This window comes from Electrophorus electricus, chromosome 14 (assembly GCF_041902795.1).
Source record: "Electrophorus electricus isolate QZ-2024a chromosome 14, ASM4190279v1, whole genome shotgun sequence".
In the NCBI taxonomy this organism is placed as follows: domain Eukaryota; kingdom Metazoa; phylum Chordata; class Actinopteri; order Gymnotiformes; family Gymnotidae; genus Electrophorus; species Electrophorus electricus.
Genome location: NC_137510.1, coordinates 6,950,687 through 6,971,027, shown reverse-complemented (window position 1 = coordinate 6,971,027; position 20,341 = coordinate 6,950,687). Strand labels below are relative to the sequence as shown.

At 39.5% G+C, this 20,341-nt stretch overlaps 1 protein-coding gene across 1 annotated transcript; it reads right to left on the bottom strand.

The window, feature by feature from the left end:
- Positions 1 to 17,793: 17,793 nt before the first annotated feature.
- snai2 (snail family zinc finger 2) lies at positions 17,794 to 20,073 on the bottom strand. Its single transcript, XM_027016929.3, has 3 exons — positions 19,846 to 20,073; positions 19,098 to 19,619; positions 17,794 to 18,768 (listed from the first exon to the last, which is right to left on the bottom strand). Exons 1-3 carry the CDS (start codon positions 19,922 to 19,924, stop codon positions 18,587 to 18,589), a joined length of 783 nt encoding a protein of 260 aa, XP_026872730.1. The 5' UTR covers positions 19,925 to 20,073; the 3' UTR covers positions 17,794 to 18,586.
- Positions 20,074 to 20,341: the final 268 nt, after the last annotated feature.

The window sequence follows — 20,341 nt, the reverse complement described above, 5'->3', positions numbered from 1 at the left end:
AGAAAAATTACCAATATTTATTGTAGCAGGGAATATAACAACCCTTGCAACAAAACATCACCACCTGAGAGACTGTCACTGATAACCTCTTCATTCCTGCTTCATAATTACACCACCACTACACATACAGGCTTTGTGTGGTGTCTGTGTCTACAGAGATAGCCTGGTACAGTAAGGATGCCATGGGCCTGTGTGCGTGCATGTGTGTGTATAGCCAGGTGAGGTGTGTATATATGTTTGGAAAGAAACAGAGCCAGGGCAACATGGCCTGGTGTGTTTGTGAAGTGGCAGAGACAGAGTCAGGGGCGTGTGCTTCTTGTTCTAGAGTCCTGTTGGAATCAGGTTTGGAGCGTCACATTGTACCTTCTTCATGGCCTTTATGTGCCACAATCTACCAGGCTCTGAAGTCTACATCACCTACACCCTCAGAATTGATCATCGTAACCATTGGTGGACAATGTCCCTTTAAGAGTCACCCATGGCCTTATCCATGCGCTTCTCTTTTATGGTATTCTCTCTCTCTTTCTTTGTCTTGCTTTCTCTTCCCCCAGGTGCACCTCATCATAATTCCAGGTGGTGGCAACAAGACACAAGATCTTGCTCACCTATATGCCAAACACACCCACCCAGTTACACACACAAAATCCACTATATTGGTTCAAAGAAAAACTTTACAATTCTTAGTCCCACTTAAAACTCACTATGCATTGCTTTGACTGGTATGTTATTGTAAATCAATGCATTGCTTTAATTGCTGAGTAATTTACAGTATGATATTGTAAAATACCAAATCAGTATTTTCCAGTAGAATATATACCATGTAAAATAAATTCCTTTTGCAATGAACAATAATGCCAAAATTCTATCAGTTGAGTCTTAAACTGCATTTTCTCTGTCAAGCTTCATCTGGTATTCCTTCTCTTTAATTCCAGTCTGCATTTTATTTGAAGTAAATAAAAAGTCTTTATGGATGTATCTTCAGAGGATGTATATAGCACAGGAAAGTAAGCAAGATTTGTAGGAGAACTGCCATTTGTAGAATTATCTGACAATTGTGTTTTCAAGGTTTCAGCAACACATTGACAGGAAGAGGTCAGTCACTGAGACTACACTGATCCAGCCATGCTGGGACTGGTTCGGCCATTTCTTAGATTACTTACACACACACACACACACACACACACACACACGCGCGCACACACACACACACACACACACACACACACACACACATACACACACGCTCGTGCACACACACACACACACACACACACGCACACACACATAGACATACACATACGCACACAAACACATGCACACACTCGATAAAATCTTAGCCTGAGGTTATGAAGAGGAAAAATCTCTCCAGACCTTGAGGAATGTTCATAGGTCTTACATTCTGGTGTAAGGTGACTGCATCGAGTCCATCCCATTCTTGTCTGAACATATACTGTGTGAACAGGCCCTTTTCTGGGTCTAGTCTCAGCAGGTGGTTTCTGCTCAGAGGGCAGGTGTTCTGACCCTGATGGAACCTGTGGCCTGTTCGAGATTAACTCATCCACAAGAACCCTTTAACTACAATAAATCACTGAAATCATAGTCAGCACAACTAATTATTACAATGACCGAATGATTGTTTTTTACACATTGGAGCCATTTAAATTACAGCCTTCATAGTGGGTTGGGTGGGGACTTTTCATACATAGATTCAATTAAAGGGATACACAGCCCAACAACCAGAGGGATGGAAAAACTCACAAATTTTTGGCTTAAGTACCTTAAGGAACTTTTACAAATATTTGCTATGCATATCAAAACTATATAAACCCTTGCAGTAGTTTAGGACAGGACAAACATTCTATTTTTCCACTTTCTGCAATGCCATATGTTTAACCTCTATGATTTCTCCGTTCCCTGAGTCAACTTTACAGGTGCATATGCTTCATGATTTCCCAGTTTGTGTTGGAGATGAAAAGTGTTTTGTAGTCAGCTGAGCTGACGAAACCATTCAGTGCACCCAGAAGCCTCAGGGCTGCAATACCACACCGCTCTGCCAGAATGACATGACTGACAACGACATGTTTGAACTTGTGGTCTGCCAAGGGTTTGCTGCTGGGAGCTTTGGAATGCAGGGCTTGTCAGAGGATGGTGTATGTGTGCACATGTGTGTCTAGCTTTACCTCGCCTTCCTCTGTCATTAGAGAAGAGTGCTCACACGGTGGTGTGAAGACCCACCCTGGTTGTGCTCAGTGAGATAGGACCACAGCATCTAAATGGAGGGTTTCATCTGTTTGCACTGTGATGATCATTAGTGATGATTGTTTGTCTTGTGGTTTATGCTCTGGCTAAACACCATTTATCTAGTTTATATATCCAACAAAAGATTTTTCCCCCCTCAAAATTGTGTGTATGCACACTAACTGTATGCTGTTTACCGATGACATCATATGACCAAATGAAAGCAGATTGCAAAGGTCATTGCTTGTTGTCAGAAGTATTATGATGTCACAAAGGGCACTGTTCACAGTGATACAGAGATGACCTAAAAAATCGACATTAGCACTTCAGCCTGTAGATGAGTCATGGTCCAGCCTGGGCCAGCACAGACAGGTAGACTCTTGTTCCCATCAAAGGGAAGTTTCATCAGTAGTAAAACATGAGTTTTGCTAAAACTCATGTTTATGGTGCTGTAAGAGTGGCAGAGGCTGGCTTTCCAGCTGTGCTCATGTGGAGTTCAGCAGACATCTTCATCAAGCTGCAATTATGTTTCAGGTTTAGATTTTCTTGTAACTTTCTGCTAATAGAGTATCCACAGTTTGACAGAAATGCCAAGGGACTGAAATCTCATTGAGGTCAAAGACAGGATTCTTTTGTTTCTTAAAGCAAATGATTTTAAAGGAAACATAAAGCCCAAAAAGTATAGCTTGGGTAAGAATGGTAAATGTTGTGTTGGGTTGTTCATGGTTTAAGTCACATGTAGTAATCTGAGAGGAAGGAAGATCTTTGTGATGACCTCTTCTGTTTAAGGGTGAAGGATTTAAGTGATTCTGGAAAAACAAAAGAACATATTTTGTTAGCTTGTGTTGTGCGGAGACAGCTGCAGGTCATGATGCATATAGATAAGCATGCTGCTGTAACCTACCTGTTCTAATACTACACAAACTACACACACTCCGAATGCATACACTTTACTCTGTTTTCAGGTTATTAGTTTTTATTAATGAATTTGTTTTAATTATTGAATAAAACCAGAGGAATACAGGTTCATATTTAAAAAGTTGATTTCACTAATTAATTCAACATGCAGATTTGAGCTAACAAGTGAAGCCACACAGATCGATCCAAAGACTCAGGAGATGCTTTACTATCTGAATTATAATCTGAAGTATCCACTTGATAGCCTAAAATAAATAACTCCAGACCATGTTTGGAAACATATACATTCATATTAACATTAAGTTGAGTGCAAATGTTTGTTTGATCATCTACCAAAACATGCAAAGGTGTCATTAGTATTTCCTTTCTGGAAGTTGTCTGTTTGTTGATGTTTTTACATTCACATTTACATTACATGGTGCTCTGTTGTGTCCATTGAAGAACTCCTAAAATGAATATTAGGCCAGAGTGTAAGGATACTGTCAGAGGATACCCTGTCAGAGGGCATACACACAAGAGAATACACACATATTTTATGTTTACAAATAATTGAAGTATTGGTGAATAATCAACATTTAACTGCTTCTTGAAGAGTTGAGTCTTCAGTTCATGTTAGAAGACAGAAAAAGACTCTGTTGTACAGACAGGTAGTTCATTCCATCACCTAGTACAGAAGTGTCTTGAGGCATGTTTTTCTGGCCTCTTGATGGGTTAAGGTAGGATAGGGCAGCAGGTCTGTTTTGGCAAGAGCTGAGGACGTTTGAAAAAGGACAGACGCTAGACTGTGATTAGCTTAGCTAGCTAGTCAGGAAAGATTTGGGAACATTACTAACTTTAATAATACAAAGTTTTGGCAGTTTTCGATAAACATACATTCTCCAGTTGCATTGTCTTGATTTAGGTATCATATCGTGTTGCTTTTAAAATGTAAATGTTTCTTTACTGTCACATACATAACCAATAAAAGTGATATATTAGTCTCTCTGTGACAGAATGGATCAGCTGAAAGCGGGAAGCGTCAGGGGAAAATGTTTGCCAAAAGAACTAGCATCAAGGTGTCATCGGAGTAGTATTTTAAAACATCTCTTGTAAATTTACGGACACACAACCAACTGGTACCTGCCCCTTGATTAATTTAACTTTGGCGTTTTGTGTAGAGCATTTTATATTCCATTTAAGCACACTATTAACTGAGATTAAATGGACAGGGGATTGAGTAGGCTATATAATTGAATATCTGTCACTAGGCGTTTGTAGGGAAGCCTGCCAGGAGTGAGCTGCTGCAGTCCAGTCTTGAGAGACTGGCCAAGCATATGTGGCTTCGATGGAAAGAAATGGCCGAATCCATTGGTAACATGGTAACATGACAGAGAATGATTGTTGGTTGTGCAAGGCGAGAAAAGTTATGCATTTGCATTTTGATTGTGGCTTTCATGACAACTGCTCAACTTTTGTTCAGAAAGCAATTTTATTTTGTTAGAGCAGAAAGTAATTGACTATGAAAATCTCTGATGTTCATCTCTACACCCATATTGGGTCACACTATATGTGATTTTCAAGAATTCTCAAGGTAAATACATAGTCCAATTTCAACAGTTGTTTAAACAATGTTTGCACCAATTGTCTCATAATGTTCAAGAAAATGGCAAAGAAATGAATAAAATAAAGTTGAAGTAAAACATCTTTACAGACAAATCAATAGTGTGGCACTAAAAGTGTCACATTGAATAAAATGGCCTGTCTGACAACTTCTCAGTCTGAGCTCCAATGTCCTTTGTTTGTACAAGTTGCTTCCAGCTGTCTGTGCTTGACCGCTTCCATGCAGGTACATGTCGCCAGGACTGAGTGACATCTCTCTGTTTTAAGCCTGCTGTGTTGTTTTAAATACAGGAGAGACAGACCGTGGCTCATCCATCCTGACACTGACAAGAATGCTGGGAGGTGTGGAGGCGAATGCAACAGAGGTAGAGTCGCCACAGTGCTGACACCTTGCTTGGTTTTGTATGGACTTTGGTTTGATGTTTTCTTTGAAGACCTAACTTTTTTGGAGTAGTTTTAGCAAACCCCATCACCATTTGCAAATACATGGTACCAACATGAGCAAATTGTCTTCGCAAACCTACATTTTACTAAAGTCAAGTAAATCTGGCAACCCAGGATTTGAGCATTCTTGGCACCATGTCTGTCAAGACACTGCACTGGTTTTTTATCATCCTTTATCTATGCATGTTATAATCTGCCATCATATGTGTCTGCTATCACTCTGCTGTACTGGAAACATGGCAGGTCCAAACAGGCTTTTTCAGTGGGATCTGCATAGGTGGATTCACCTGACGTTTGTAGACATGATTAGGTGTAGTTTGTAGTTAGGTGTTCTGCCACCTGTACTCACTTGGCATTGTTTAATGATGTTTGGATTGAAAAAGGCATAGATTCCTCAGCATACAAAACTATGATGCAATTAATTTGGCCCCACGTCTTATTGCAAATACAGAGAGGGGAGAAATAGAGAGAGAGAGAGGAATTGTCATGGAATATGCTGAGCTACAATCTGCTATTAGCTGTTTCTAGTAGATTTTGTCAGAGGGAAGCAAGGTCTTTCCATGTTTTTACAAATTTATTTTGGTCTTTTTGAAAATTAGGTGAATATATTTTTAAATAATATATTTAGTTGTAAATGGAGTTGCTGTTCTTTTTTCTTTTTCTTTGCACCCCTTCTATATAGCTGTAGAGTTCAATCTGTAGAGTTCATGTATTTTTTATTTTATTTTATATATAACACTCAGTAATCTGGAGCCAAAAGAAATGACATTCTGAGATCTATGTGGTGGCAAAGTTGACGCTATTCCTGACCTCACCAAGAATTCACTGGAATTATAGCAAACAGGAACAGTCATGAAGGATCTTCTATGGAATTCTGTATTGTGTAGTTCACTTCTCCCAAACAAATGAATGGTGGCATAAGTAGTTTTATTTCTCCAACACTGCCATGCTGGGTTGAAACTCTTCTTTTATGGCTCTGATTGGCTTTCACACACAGGTGATTTTCAGCAAAGAGTGATTACAGGGGTCTGCCAATGCAAGACCAGACATGCACACTCACATACCTATGAGCTTTGAGGCTACGTGTACATACACACACATACAAATGCACACACACACACACACACACACACACACACACACACACACACACACACACACACACACACACACACACACACACACACACACACACCTCACAACACAGAGTTGTTCTTAGAAATTACAAATGGTCCACATTTGGCCTATGGGTGGTTTGGACAGTAGTAACTCCTTAAAATTTCATTTGATAAAAATACATCTGATGCAATTGTATGCCACTTCATTCCTAAAATACAGAGTATATAATTAAGTATAGTATAACCACATATATTAGACACATAGCTGTGACAACTAGTCAATTTACTATTGGACTGAAGTTCAAAAGCCAATCCAAAAGTTACTGAAAAGTGTAAGCATGTATGAATTTGTTGGAGGGAGGGTGTCTACCCAAAGGTGAGGTATCTGAATAGGGCAGTTCTGACTTGCCCTGGTGCTGTTCACAAGGTCTGGATTCCTTTTGCCTCCACAACAAGAGAGAAAGACTATACAGGTCTGCTCTATGCACCTGCCACAGCAAGTGCTTCCCCTCTTACACACACCTACATGCATGCACACACACGTACACTCACACACACTCATACACACAGGTCTGAACCTGCCAGAACAACAGCCCCCGCCTTCTCCATAATCCCTCGTCACTTTAGCCTGCAGGCTGTGTTATTTGTAGCTATTGTCCGGAGTCAGTGATGTAAGATGTACTTTGGTTTTAAGGTTTTTTTCGGAATTCTTTTCACAAAGCCGACAGAAATAGGCCAAGGCCTTGCTTCAGGATCTGTTGGAGATGAACGCACAATGGGTCAGGGGTCACTTGGCATTGGTTTTCAGATAATTACTTTCAACTACACATGAAGAGGTGTTTATGAATGTTATGCAGATGTATAGCTCTTCCTGAATATATGAAAAGGAGTTGGACACATCATAATACATCATTATTATAGCAATGCTTATACCATAATGCTTTTGGGAATCCAAACCTAAATCTGTGCATTATTACATGGCTTGCCTGAACACTCTTTTTAATATAAGTTTTATGATGCTTGTCTATCTAAAAACGTGGAATATCTGCAAACTCAACTTGTCTCATTCACAAATAATCCCTCCATTAGCATCTCTCTCTCTCTCTCTCTCTCTCTCTCTCTCTCTCTCTCTCATATCTCCCTCACTCATCTATCTGTTCCTCTTTCTCTCTGTATGATCTCACTCTGTCCATCTTTCCACCCATCCCTGCTCTGTCGCTTTTATTGACCTTTTTGCCGATTTGCCTCTTTTTTTTGATGCCACCCGCCCACAAGCCACAGTAAATCACGCAATTGAACTACACCTGTAGCCCTCAGAACAAGTGTATGAGTGTCTGGGTAGGCCATGCTCAGACCTGCCCATGCTCTCTCTCTCCCTCCCTCCCTCCCTCTCATCCTTTCTCACACATGAAGCATGCGGTGTGGAGGTGCTCAGGTGCAGCAGGACGCGTGGCAGCATGCTGCAGGGAGCGAACCAGCCTTGTCGCTGAACCACCTTATCACATGACTCACTGTGCCATGTGCTGAGCTGCTTCACAGAAATGGATTTGATGGAGACGCTGACAAAAAAAAAAAACTACATGGAATCTGAGCTACAATAAGATGTAGCATTTCACTTAAAGTGTTTAGTTTGGAAAAATTGATGTGAAGATTAGAGAAATATATTTTATTAAAGCATTGTGGCATAACCTACACTAACAAAAGGGTGGGGTTGGATAAGTGTAGCCTGAGGGAATGAAAATATTTCTCTCTCTCTCTCTCTGTCTCTGTATCTCTCTCTTTCAGTCTCTCTCTGTGTATAAACATGCCTTGAGATTTATTTGATTCCCTTTTATATCACTTCACAGAACTAGAGAACATTTCTGTAGCTTGTTACCCTCCACACAGTTTTTGTGTTTTTGTTCAGACCAGGAAAAAGCAATTACCATGCAGTAACAGAAGCTTACAGTGAATATGCTGCTTTCGCAATTACCTTACATTTCATCTCTCTTTCACTAAAACTCGAAAGCATCTTATCTTCTGAAAAAAGCTGATCACCAACACCAATAAGTGCAACAAATTAATTTCCTAAAGGCATGGTCCTTAGCTCTGACCGTGCTGATTAAAAAGGCATGAGGACTCATTCACTCATAATTTATGAATTATTGCTCTCTGCCTCTCTGTTATCTGGAGCCACTTTTCACTAAAGCTATGTTAATGTTACCCCTTTGGAGAGGACGGGGATATTATTTACCATCCCAGGCCAAGCGCAAGATTTAAAGGAAAGAAAAAAAGTCGAGGGGGCCCTTCTCAAATGTTCATTTTTCCAGAATGTGTGTGTTTTTGTTGTCTTAAGTTTTCCTTGGTGGCCGCGAACAAAGTATTCTACTGTGGAAGGAGCCACGGGCGTGCAGACACAGTGTCTGTGCTGGGAGTTCCTGTCCCCCACCCAGATCCCACAGACCCACAGCGAGTAGCACAAGGTCAGCACTCGAGAGTTCGCTTAGGCCTCTGCTCCTCTTCCTTCTACTTTTCTCCCCTGTGCTCCCCTCATGCACTCCTCTCCCCTCTACTCATTTCCCCTCTTTCCCTCTCCTCTCCTCTCCTTTCTACTCATATCCCCTCTTCTCCTCTCCTCTCTTCTCATCTCCTCTCCCTTTTGGTCCTTTCTGCTCCAGCAGTGGAGCCATACACATCATTGCTTAGCATAATGGCAAATCCGTGCTAGTAGTAAAGACTGATGTTAGGAAAGTGAAGAATTGTGCCCCCTATTCTCTTAGTTGTCATTTGAGAAATGATGAGAAATGTTGATAAGCATTAAAAAAGGCAAAACAACAGAATGTCTAAACATAGGACAACACAATATCATGAGGAATTTATTCCAGTCCCAGTAGTGTAGCCTCCTGATTTTGTAACCTTGGCTAATGCTGCTTAATGGTGTCTAATTTGCAGTTTCTCACAGCCTTCTGTCTTTTAACATTTTCTTTACAAACGATCCTTGTGTTTGGCAAGAATTATCAGAAGTCTGAATTCCAGCCATGGCTGAGCATGATAAGACCAGCTCAGAGCTCCAGGAACAGAGATTATGATGGAGACACACTGCTGCTGCTATCAGATGGAAGAGGCAACCTCAAGATGCTCCTCTGCCACACTCGACTTTGATCTCCAATAAACTTCTTTTCAACCAAACACCTCACAACACATCAGACGTCTTTGAAAGTATCTGTGTTCTCTCCGGGTTTAGGAATGGCATCATTTTAGCATTAAGGGCTCTGGTTTAGTGATGCTATAAATACTTTATATATTGTCAAATGGTTTGGAAACGTTATCCAGATGATATTGTTTTATCAGTACTACAGAAGTTGGCCTTCATCACTTTAATCTACTCCAAAGGTAGGTACAAGGCAGTAGAGATTTTGCAATTTTTCAGATTTTATCAGGAAATTGACTTTTGAACAATGTAGGGAGAGATTATAGAAGCAAACTAAAATTATATAGCGAGGACATCCCACTTCCTTTGACACTGACCAATTAAAACAGAAAAATGTAACTGCATTTCACCAATTGGCTATTAACACAGTGTATGTTACAATGTATGGTTACATTTTTATTATAGCATATGTTAAAATGTATAGATAAATTTATCACAGTGTGTGGATGTACATATATCCTTCTAAGATATGCCATTTACTGATCTCAGAAGGTGTAGAATTTCACCTGTGAATGATGAGCTAAGTCTCCTGTGAATGTTACCTGGCCAGGAAGTGGATGGAGACATCCAGGATCTTAACAAATCTGCTTGCTCTGGCAAGGCAATACATGTTGGCAACACCCCAACCAACAAGTGCATCTTAGATCTTCCATCAGGGCAAGACAGAAGACTATAGTTCTGCTCCCTACTGTCAACAGAATATTCAAGACAGGTCTAGCTCCAAAGTGTAACACAATATTATTTAATTGGATTTTCTGTATTCCACATGATGATCCCCAAAGTGCGCTATAAAATTACAGAGATAAAATACAGGGACATTTGCTAACATTTGATGATTAGTAGAAATGTTTTATTTATTTATGCTCTGTTTCTCTAAATAGCACAACCACTCTACCATATCTAGTTTATAATGAGTTCATATTGGAGATCTATTCCTTAAATGGATGTAAGATTGTACCTGACCAGTATGGGTTACATGGACCACCTAAATGCTGTAATGGGAATCTGCATGATGAGCCTTCTGCAGTGGATTTTCCCTGTCTGTATTTCTGACTAGGTCGTCCATGTGGAGGAGGTTCCTGCACAGATTGACTGGAGATAAGTCACTGGCGGATCTCTAACCCCCTGCTTGAGTGAGTAGATGGCGTCATCACAGACAAGGCTGACTTTATCTGCATCTTGCATTAATCTGTGTGTGCATATGTGTCTGAACTCCCAGGTCATCACATCACAGACATGACTGAAGGTAAATGATACTGAACATCCTTCAGTGAGCAGCTTAATAAAATGACCCCACCACAACAGGATCTGCCCTTTAATCTCTTTAAAGCCATTCAGAAATCATTTCTTCAACAATAGCAACAGCAATTGCTTCTACTGGGACATCTTTTGTGGAGTGGAATTTTCATGAGCAATGGAAAGTCCGTGGTATTGCACCACAGAGTACACAGAGTGTTCGATAAGTCCTCCGCCACCACTCTGGTGATGGAAGATCGACTCAGATGAGAAACACAAGGTTGGAGACACATGAAACATTCAGCTGACTCATTTATCTATAGTATACAGAGGTCCCAAAAATGCCATAGAATTTTACTGCTATATCATCACCTTCTTCACACTCCTTACTCTGAGGGTAAGGAGTAAGCCTTACAATAACTAACATACAATAACTAACAGGGATTTCTTGTATATAGTTCTCAGACAAATGTTCTTATGGCCAATATTAGTGCCAAACAAAAATTGCATGTTCATGTGGAGAACGTGTACATTTCCTATTAGAACATAAAAGGATACACTATTGAAGGATTAGTAGCCTGCAGGTACAGCCATAAGCTATAAAGCCCAGTCAACTGAAAAATTAGGATACTTGAGATCAGTGCTAATGGTAAAATCAGTAGTCGTATGTAGAATTAGCAGAATTTGAAATTTGAAAAAAAAAAAAGATGTTGAAAATCCAATATATCAGTGAAATCTTGAGTAATTAACATTATCTGACTTTTTCAGTTAACCCGGTGGTAAAGATTTAAGTATTAATGTATTTAAGTATTAGTGCATTTCTAGATGTCTCTCCCTGAGGAAAATCTTAGTAGTCCATGATGACTTTTTTAGCTTTCAATCTTAGATGATTCAGAATCAATTAACTCTTGTTGACTCAGGCATAGAGTGGAAATCCTGAGGAGGGGAGGGGCCTTGTCATCATGTCTGTACAGGAGCACCCCCAGACAGGAGCAACGTCTGTACCACATCCTAGTGAGTAAGAGCTCCTCTGGTTTTACTCACCACGGTGTACTCTACTCACACACACACACACATACACACTCATCAGCACAACCCAGATTAAACTAAAAAAAAAAAAAGACAGGGCAGCCTGGATCTGTCTGGAGAGAGAGAGGGAGAGACAGAGAGACATATGAAACATAGGGAAAAAGTCAGAAAGAGAGAGAGAGAGAGAGAGAGAGAGAGATGAAAGGGAGAGGACAGAGCAGCACCTGCTGTTTCACAGGCAACCTTGGATTTATCTTCACAAACCTCACAGACCAAAGTGTAATTCAAGGGGTTTAGCAAGACATTCCGGGTCACTGCGCGCACGTGTGTGTGTGTGTGTGCGCGTGTGTGTGTCTAGAGCATGTGTGCATTCATGCCTGTGTGTGTGCATGTGAGTGAACAAAAATGTTATGTGGTAATAGGAAGAATGTGAAAATTCTAATTTTGTGGGAACATTTTTGCTTTTTTTTAAGCAACTGCAGCTTGGAAAATTCTGAAAGAGTTATAAGTTTTCCTTTTGGTTGCAAAAGCTAAAATCAGAGTTAGGGTGAGGTGCTGGGGTGTAAAGTATCAAATTCAAGCGCAATTCTCTCATTACTATAACTAAATATTATGCAGCAGCAAATTTACCTTTATTTGAATGTATTTTAAATGAAATTTCTGTACAATTTTATTCTCACTACAAGCACTACTTGGTTTTAATAAACATGATTTTTTCATCCTTTTAACTATTATCTTATGATTTGTCTACCCATTCTATAGAGCCAATGAAATCACCCCACTGACAAATTGATGCTTTTAATGTCAAAATGTCTGGACAGTAACCTACAAATCAATTTAATATGAAACTAAGTAACAAGTTTAATCTGTAGATTTAGGTAATCTCTTAAACTGAAATCAAATAGGTTTGCATTCATAATAATGTTAAAAGAATACTTAAGTATTTGAGCTTAATCTATGTTTCTGTCTGTCTTTGACAACATACAATAATTTTGACAATTTACCTCCACTTAGAAAAGAACAGAAAAGCCACTTCTAACAAAAATGTAAAGCGAAACAAATAAACAGCAATGCAAGTTATTCTGCTCTGAGTACATTTAAATGGGCTGCTTTTAAAACTTTATTCCTTTGCTCAGAGTACACTGAATCTTAAGTAATGATACTTCTACTTGAGTAGGACTGAGCTGTACTTCAAGCCCTGGTTAGGTGTAGACCCAGTGCTGCATAACTCAGGAACCCATAATGGCAGCAAAAGCACAGCATGTGTGTTTTTTTGTGCTGGGTCAAAGGTGAAAGAGGACAGCCTGATGCCACCCTGAAGCACTAACGGTACATTCCTTTGTGCTGTGGGCAAGTACAAAAATGCTTCATGTGCCATAGAGAAGCGATGGACTTTTTCTAAAATAAAGATGGAGGTTTTCTTAAATAAACACTGCTCCTCTGCTAATGTGGTGTGGAGCTATTTGGCAAAAAAGGTGAGTAGTTCGTTGGCAGTGCCAAGACATGAACAATGGACACAAATTATGTATGTCCTCTAAATATTATTAAAATGAATTAAACTGACGAAGCCTCTGATGCTGAGGTGTAGAGTAAGATGAGACGCCGAACTCTATTCATTATAAGGGCAAGTTAATTCACCGCTACTACTACTACTGCTACTACTGCTACTGCTGCTGCTGCTACTACTACTACTACTAATAATAATAATAATAATAATAACATTTAAAAAAAATGTAAAAGCAAAAACAAACAAACAAACAAAAACAAATAGGAAAAAAATCTCTGTAGTAAGCGATGTAGAGATATTCAAAATCGTAGTAAAGTATACAGAGTTTTATATATATATATATATATATATATTTGTTTAGTTTTTAGTGTGATTTCAAACTTAATGGTCCAAAACCTTACTAACACTGCCAGTGGTGCCTGGGTCCCAGACACCTCCAGAGCTCTACAAAGACTGCCTTATCAAGGTCCCACGGACTGACAGGAGGGGCCCAAGTAGCTAGGTTACTGCCAGATGCATTGATATCTGTTGATACTAACCAAACACAACCACACAAACATATGAGGATGGGAAGATCATTTATCTTGATCAAGCACATAATCATTAACCAATTATAAAATAATTATTCAAATTCAAAATTCAAATTTCACTTGTGCTATGTATACAATTATAGCTTTCAATTACAAATTGCCCCAAGCCTGTAGCTGGGCTTAACTGCTAATTCTTAATTCTCTTAATTCTAATAGGGCACACACACCTGATATCTTGCGATGTCCTGAGGATCGCATACTGGCATGAGTCCTGCTGAGGCATGTTTGTTTCACTACAATGCCAAGCTGGAGGCAATGCTTTCAGGAACCTGGGTGTTTGTTCAAGAACCTTTTGTCTCTTTTGATGAAGCCCATGCAGCTAAATGCAGGCACTGACTTGATCAGGCTGTGATGTAAATCGATCACTTCCTAGTTCTATTTCATGAGAGACTTGACATTGTCATAGCATGGCAAGGGCCAACGCCTCATTTAAGGCCGTGACTCATTGTGAGGGGTTTTTCAGCACTGACATTGTTTATTTACACAATATTTTATGTTCAGCCCAAACTAAAGTCCTTCGTTTAAGCCAGATTTTTCAGAAAGCAGATATTGAAGAGTTATCGCTGATTATTTTTCGCTGAGCTAAAAGTGCATTGAGGATATTTCCTATAGGGTTGCTCGAAGCTCATCCTTTCCCTGGTTTCAAAAATACACTTCTTTGGAAAAAGTAATCCACTATAATTACCATGTAAGCATGATGTAGTTCTGTGAAAGCAGCACTTAGGTTTGATGCATTCTGCAAATTACAGTTATAGTCCCACTATTCTTTTTGAGATTTACCTTTTGCGAGCCGTACTTAAAAAAAGTCTAAGAATTTCCCCTATTCACAGATTAGAACCCTTTGTTTAAGTGATTTTAGATCAACACAGAACTTCTGTCTGGGCGCCTTAGACTCATTGGGGACTTCTCACCTTGTTTATTCATTATGACCATTTTGCCCTTTGATCTGGGGCTCTACTCTGGGGAGGCCCTCAGCAGACATCAGCACATTCTGCACACATCACATGTCAGCACACACTGAGGGCAAGATCTCAGTGCCTGCAAAGCTGTTTAAGGAATAAACCAAATCCTGTCAAATGCAAAAAACAAGGTTGCAAACTGATGGATTGGCCAGACTGGATGAGTAGTGTAAACACTCTCCTAATTATCACATAGAGGCATCCACTTTGCCTCAGGCCACCTGGACCGAAATTTGCAGTAAAGTGGGAGAACTGCATGAAGCAAAATTTTCTCTGGGCAAAAACTGGTCATATGTGTTTGGATTTAGCTCTAATTGTTCACATGAAACACACAGAACAAGTGTTATATGAAATTAAAATTGGGAAAAATTCATTAGCATACTTTAATATTATGATGATTTCATGTGGAAATTTGGTCATTACAGGATTGCCGATTACAGGATTGCCTGTTTTCTGAGTGTTAGCATAATCTGGAACAAATATCAGTAACGTATTAAATGATCTTGGCTATGACAGTATCAGGGGCTGTGTGAGGATGCACAGGAAGCATTGGAAGAGATAGCAGTGAACATGATAGTAATTCACTTCAGGGAATGTGATTCCTGCTACCTCTGTCACATGCTGAATCAAGCTTCATGGGCCTGGACAGGATCAGAGCCTGCTCCAGAACAGGTTCATCTTTTTTATTAGCAATGTCATATGGTTTACTTGTTGATTTTGTGAGTGACATAAAGTTTATTGATTTCCACTGTTTCTCCTGGCTCATCAGCAAAATTTAGGTAAATTACCATAATTGTTCTTCTTCTTCATATTATTTTTTATTATTTCTGAAAGAAAAAAATTCTCCAAAATGCAAAATACTCTGCTGCCATGGAATTTTTAAATTTATTTGTGGGAATATCTCATTAAGATGTTAACAGTAAACAATATTATTTTACATCTTGACCTTTTGACCTATCCCATCTCAGTTTTCTTTTTGTCTGGGTTAAGATTAAGTTGGCTAAATTGGTATGGAATTAAGGTGCCGAACATTTGTAAGAAACAGTCAGCAGAAACTCAAGGAAGATGGGAACAAGGGGGAGCAGAAACCATCATGAGAGGATAAACCTCTGCATGATATGTAACACCGGCAAATAGTTGAAGTGGCTGATATGGAAAAATCCTACTTAATTGCTTAATTGCTGGGCTTAATTGTTGCCACTAATGCCAAATATATAAAAGTCTATACTGCTGACAGCCAACAGGACAGTGAGAAAAAGAAAAAAACAGTGTGCTGTGTGAAACAGAGAGAGAATGGTCCTGTCTTTCCTAGCACATCTGCTTAAGAGTTAAGGTTAGGAGAGAAAAAGAGGGGAGTGAGGGAGAGAGACAGAGAGTGAGAGAGAGAGGGATATATAAATACACAGAGAGAGAGAGAGAGAGAGTATAATAGAGAGACAGACAGAGAGAGAGAGAGACAGAGAGAGAGGGTAAAAGAGGGATAGAATGTGTACTGCCTGTTCCTCTGTGGCCTTGTGGAATATGTCCTTGAACTCTGGCTGAATACAGAAGCTGGATGTTCTGGATGATGCGTGTTCCTTGTGCATGTCTCAATGCGGTAAAAAAGGGGACCCAAAAAGGTTAAGAAATAAAGGTTAAAAAAAAACTAAAGACACAGGAACCCACAGGGGAAACAAGGGGAAACAAGTGCTCACCACACCAGTAGTCAAGCAGTCCAAAACACTCAACCCATAGTTTACAATTTTGTTGACAGCACACAAGAATTTCGGTAGAAATTCATTTTTGTGGTATTCATGTATCTGTGAAGGGTTTGTTTTAATATCGAAGGTACTTTACAAATAAAACTGCCCTAGTTTATAAATTAATTCACTAAACATTCAATGAAACCTTACTAAGTAGTTAATTTGAAATCTTGAGTCTACACTGAGAATGTCGGAATTATACTGAACACATTCTGTTAGTGTCCTGACTTATCTTGATTTTTCCTTGCTGTTTGACAATAACATCCTTACTGGCACAGAAGTCTGGGACTTTCAAAGAAAATGGCAGGGAAGTGAGATGAACATAGGGAGGAAGTGTGACATTTGGGGTTTGTTTGGGACTTGAACAGGTTCACAAAGAGTAGGCTCAAGTGGCCCATTGATTCTGTTTGGAAAAAATTGCTCACCCTTTAATGCACTCTAGGCTATGCTACTCATTACTCTAGTACTCACCATTTATTTTAGTACTCCAGCCTTTATTATAGTACTCTCCCTGTATTCTAATATTCTAGCCTTTATCCTATTACTCTATTCTTTTGTACTGTACCCTTTACTATAGTATTTTACCTTTTAATCTTTAGTACATGTACTTTTGGCCACAATGACTGATTCAAATATGAAAGTCTAAAAACAACCCACAAATGTCCACAATGTCAAAATGTCTATAAACTTCATTTTTAGAAAATAAGATTTTTAGTGTGTGAGTTTTTGAGAATTGTCTTACTAACAGCTGATCTATAATATAAACTAGACCAAACACCAACCGATTTCACTTTGATTCATAGCATTGATATGCGTGAACACCTCCTGGAGCCAGTCGGTGCTTGTAGTCCATTCACACACAACTCTCAGCACAGCTCACTTAATCATACAAGGCCACAAGTCATGGAAAGATTAAAAGAACATCTCCACCTAATGAATCAAGTAATAAAGGAGTGTTAGTCAGACCTCTGTCACAACCACTACCATTTATGATGCCAAACAAAGCAGGCTTATAAAAATGTACAACTACAATTTAATTTAACTATAGCTGCCAGTTGCTGCTGCCTTTGAGATAGCATTCCATTTCATCAAGTGAATTACTAATGTAAAAAAATCACGCTAATTGTTACTGCATGAGTCATTCAACAAGACTTTCAAATCTTTCAAACTTGTCACTGTAAGGTATGATAGCAGCTCACGCTCTGAACATTAAAACAGGAACATTAAAATAATCAGGAAACTTTATTCATAAGGTATAAAAAAGAAATACAAAAATACCACCCATTCCACTTTTAAAATGCATACTATCAAAATACAATCATTTCAGTCACACATACATTCAAACATATAAAAATATTGAACACAAAGTCTTGGGCAATATCTCTGGCAAGATGCCAAAACTTTAAAAGGCACTTGACAGAACATTATGAGTCTGAATGCTGGTGTGCTCTCCTGGCTGTTCATGAAACAGTTTAAATATTTTCAATTAAAACAAACAAACAAACAAACAAACAAAAATATGCTTTGCACTTGTTCCCGCTGTAACAATGGCTTTGGTCTCTTTTTTTTTTTGCTTCGCAATTCTTTGGCTTGATCACCAAACACCTGCCATGAAATACAACAACAGCAATAACAAGAGAGCAGTTGTCATACCCTTAGACATCCAGTAATGTAAAATAATGGGCAAAGATTACTACTCAAGTGAGGGCATATGTAGTTCTTATTATGCCCTCTCAAAAAGCACATAACAGTAAACAATAAGACAGTACACAGGGCAAAAGCCCAACACTGATGAAAACAGTAAGAATACTGTTAAAATAGGAAGCACATGACAGAGCATATGATAAACTGATATTTTTTAACTGAAAGGAACAGAAAAGTAAGTCAAAGGCACAAGTGGAGTTAAGGCTACTGGGTGTTCACTGAACATGCTTTTTCCCCCTGCACAGAGAGGGAAAAGTGGCTTAAATCGTAAGGCACCTTAAGGTCAGAGAGCTCTTTCTTTATGTGGACCTGTCAGTGGGCTAGGCAGCAGCCTGACTCCTCATGTTTGTGCAGAAGGGACATCCTGGAGAAGGTTTTGGAGCAGTTTTTGCACTGGTATTTCTTCACGTCTGAGTGAGTCTGCAGGTGGGCCCTGAGGTTGGACCTGTCTGCAAACGCTCGGCTGCAGTGAGGGCAGGAGAACGGTTTCTCACCTGCCACAACAGGGACACCAAATAAACACGTCATTGCTCCGGTAAGAGTGCATTTGGGCTGTAAGTCATCAGCAGGGCCAACAGGAGAATGGCTGAACAATACAAGGTCCAAAATAGTTAATGTAACTTCAAACACTAGAAATTAAATTTCTTTTTTTTTTTTTATTAGTTTGAAGCCTACAAAAGCTACCATCATGTATCACAATGAAACATGATACTCTAAATCTGCTATGAGATTCACAGATTAAAAGAAAAACTTTCCCCATCTAAAAACCATTTGTCAAATTATGCACATACAAGCTGGTAACCAACTGGCTGAATCTACTCACCGGTATGCGTTCTGATGTGTCCCTGAAGCAACCACGGTCTGGAGAAGGCTTTTCCGCACATTTTACAAACGCAAGGCAGTGTATGTGTCCGTATATGCATCTTTAAGGCCCCAAGACTGACATACTCCTTTTCGCAGTATTTGCAACTAAAAGATTTCCTCGTCTGTGCGTCGCAGTGCAATTGTTTGTGTTTCATCAGTCCCGAGTACGTGGAGTACGATTTGTTACACAAACTGCATTGAAACTTCTCTGCGTCCGAAGTGTGCGAGTCAGACAGTTTGGAAGACATCCGTTCATCATCATCGCTCCTCGGACTTTCTGAGCCGCTATGGCCCTTAGAAGAGGTGTCAGAAAGCGGCGACGGGTAACCGGACACAGGAGATAGATCGCTGGGAAGGGGCGAAAGCGGCAAGTTGCTTGTAGTCCACACGGTGATTGGATTGTATGCCACCGGGCTAAGAACTTCTGGTTGAGGTATTACAGGCACTGGAAGGCTTTTCAGCAGGTATGGCGATAAAAATACTGCAAACAAAACATTACATTTAATCCTCAACTATAAACAAACTAACCCAGCTTTAAATACTGGCTTCGAGTAAGCAGCTACCAGATTTTAACCCAAGTGTAAGACATAAAGGCCACACGTTTTATACCATCATATGTAGCTAACTAAAGCATAGTTAGTTTAAACAATTTAATTAATCGTATTTATTTTCTCTCAATATGTCACATTATCAAAACATGATATTACCTGTTGGACTTTCCAGTTCACTGTAATTAGGTTTCTTGGTAGAGTTGAAATGTTTTTTCACAAGAAATGAACGAGGCATCTTGAAAAAGTCTGTGAAAAGAAGACAAATATAACGGTCCTCGACACTGTCCTAGAATGACAAATCACTGCAACGGAGTAATCCTTATTGCGTATTCCAACAGTGCGTCATCTTCCAGAGCGGCTAACTCTACAGATAGCACCTAACTGCTAGCACGAGTAAATACTTCCAATCAGGTGCAAAAGAGGCGGGGTTTAACTTAGTATTTACATAATCGTGGCCCTCGGTCCTACTATAGGCCCATTGCTTTTGTGGGCGGAACTCAGACAGCCACGAAGAAGGAGACAGGTGTTTTGAAAAAAAACCCAAAACCATTATGTTCAAGGTTCATTGTTGTCACAAAGCTGTCGACGGTGCCTGTCCCTGTAAAATCATATCGTTGCTGGAAGCGTTGGACATGTGTGTACCTTTTTCAGA

What these genes read in the sequence shown, in the direction of transcription:
- snai2 (XM_027016929.3), bottom strand. Translation starts at nt 19,924, where the DNA reads ATGCCTCGTTCATTTCTTGTGAAAAAACATTTCAACTCTACCAAGAAA. An exon ending in TGAACTGGAAAGTCCAACAG is followed by an intron (nt 19,620 to 19,845) that starts GTAATATCATGT and finishes TTTTGTTTGCAG; the next exon opens with TATTTTTATCGCCATACCTG. An exon ending in ACACATCAGAACGCATACCG is followed by an intron (nt 18,769 to 19,097) that starts GTGAGTAGATTC and finishes CTGTTGTGGCAG; the next exon opens with GTGAGAAACCGTTCTCCTGC.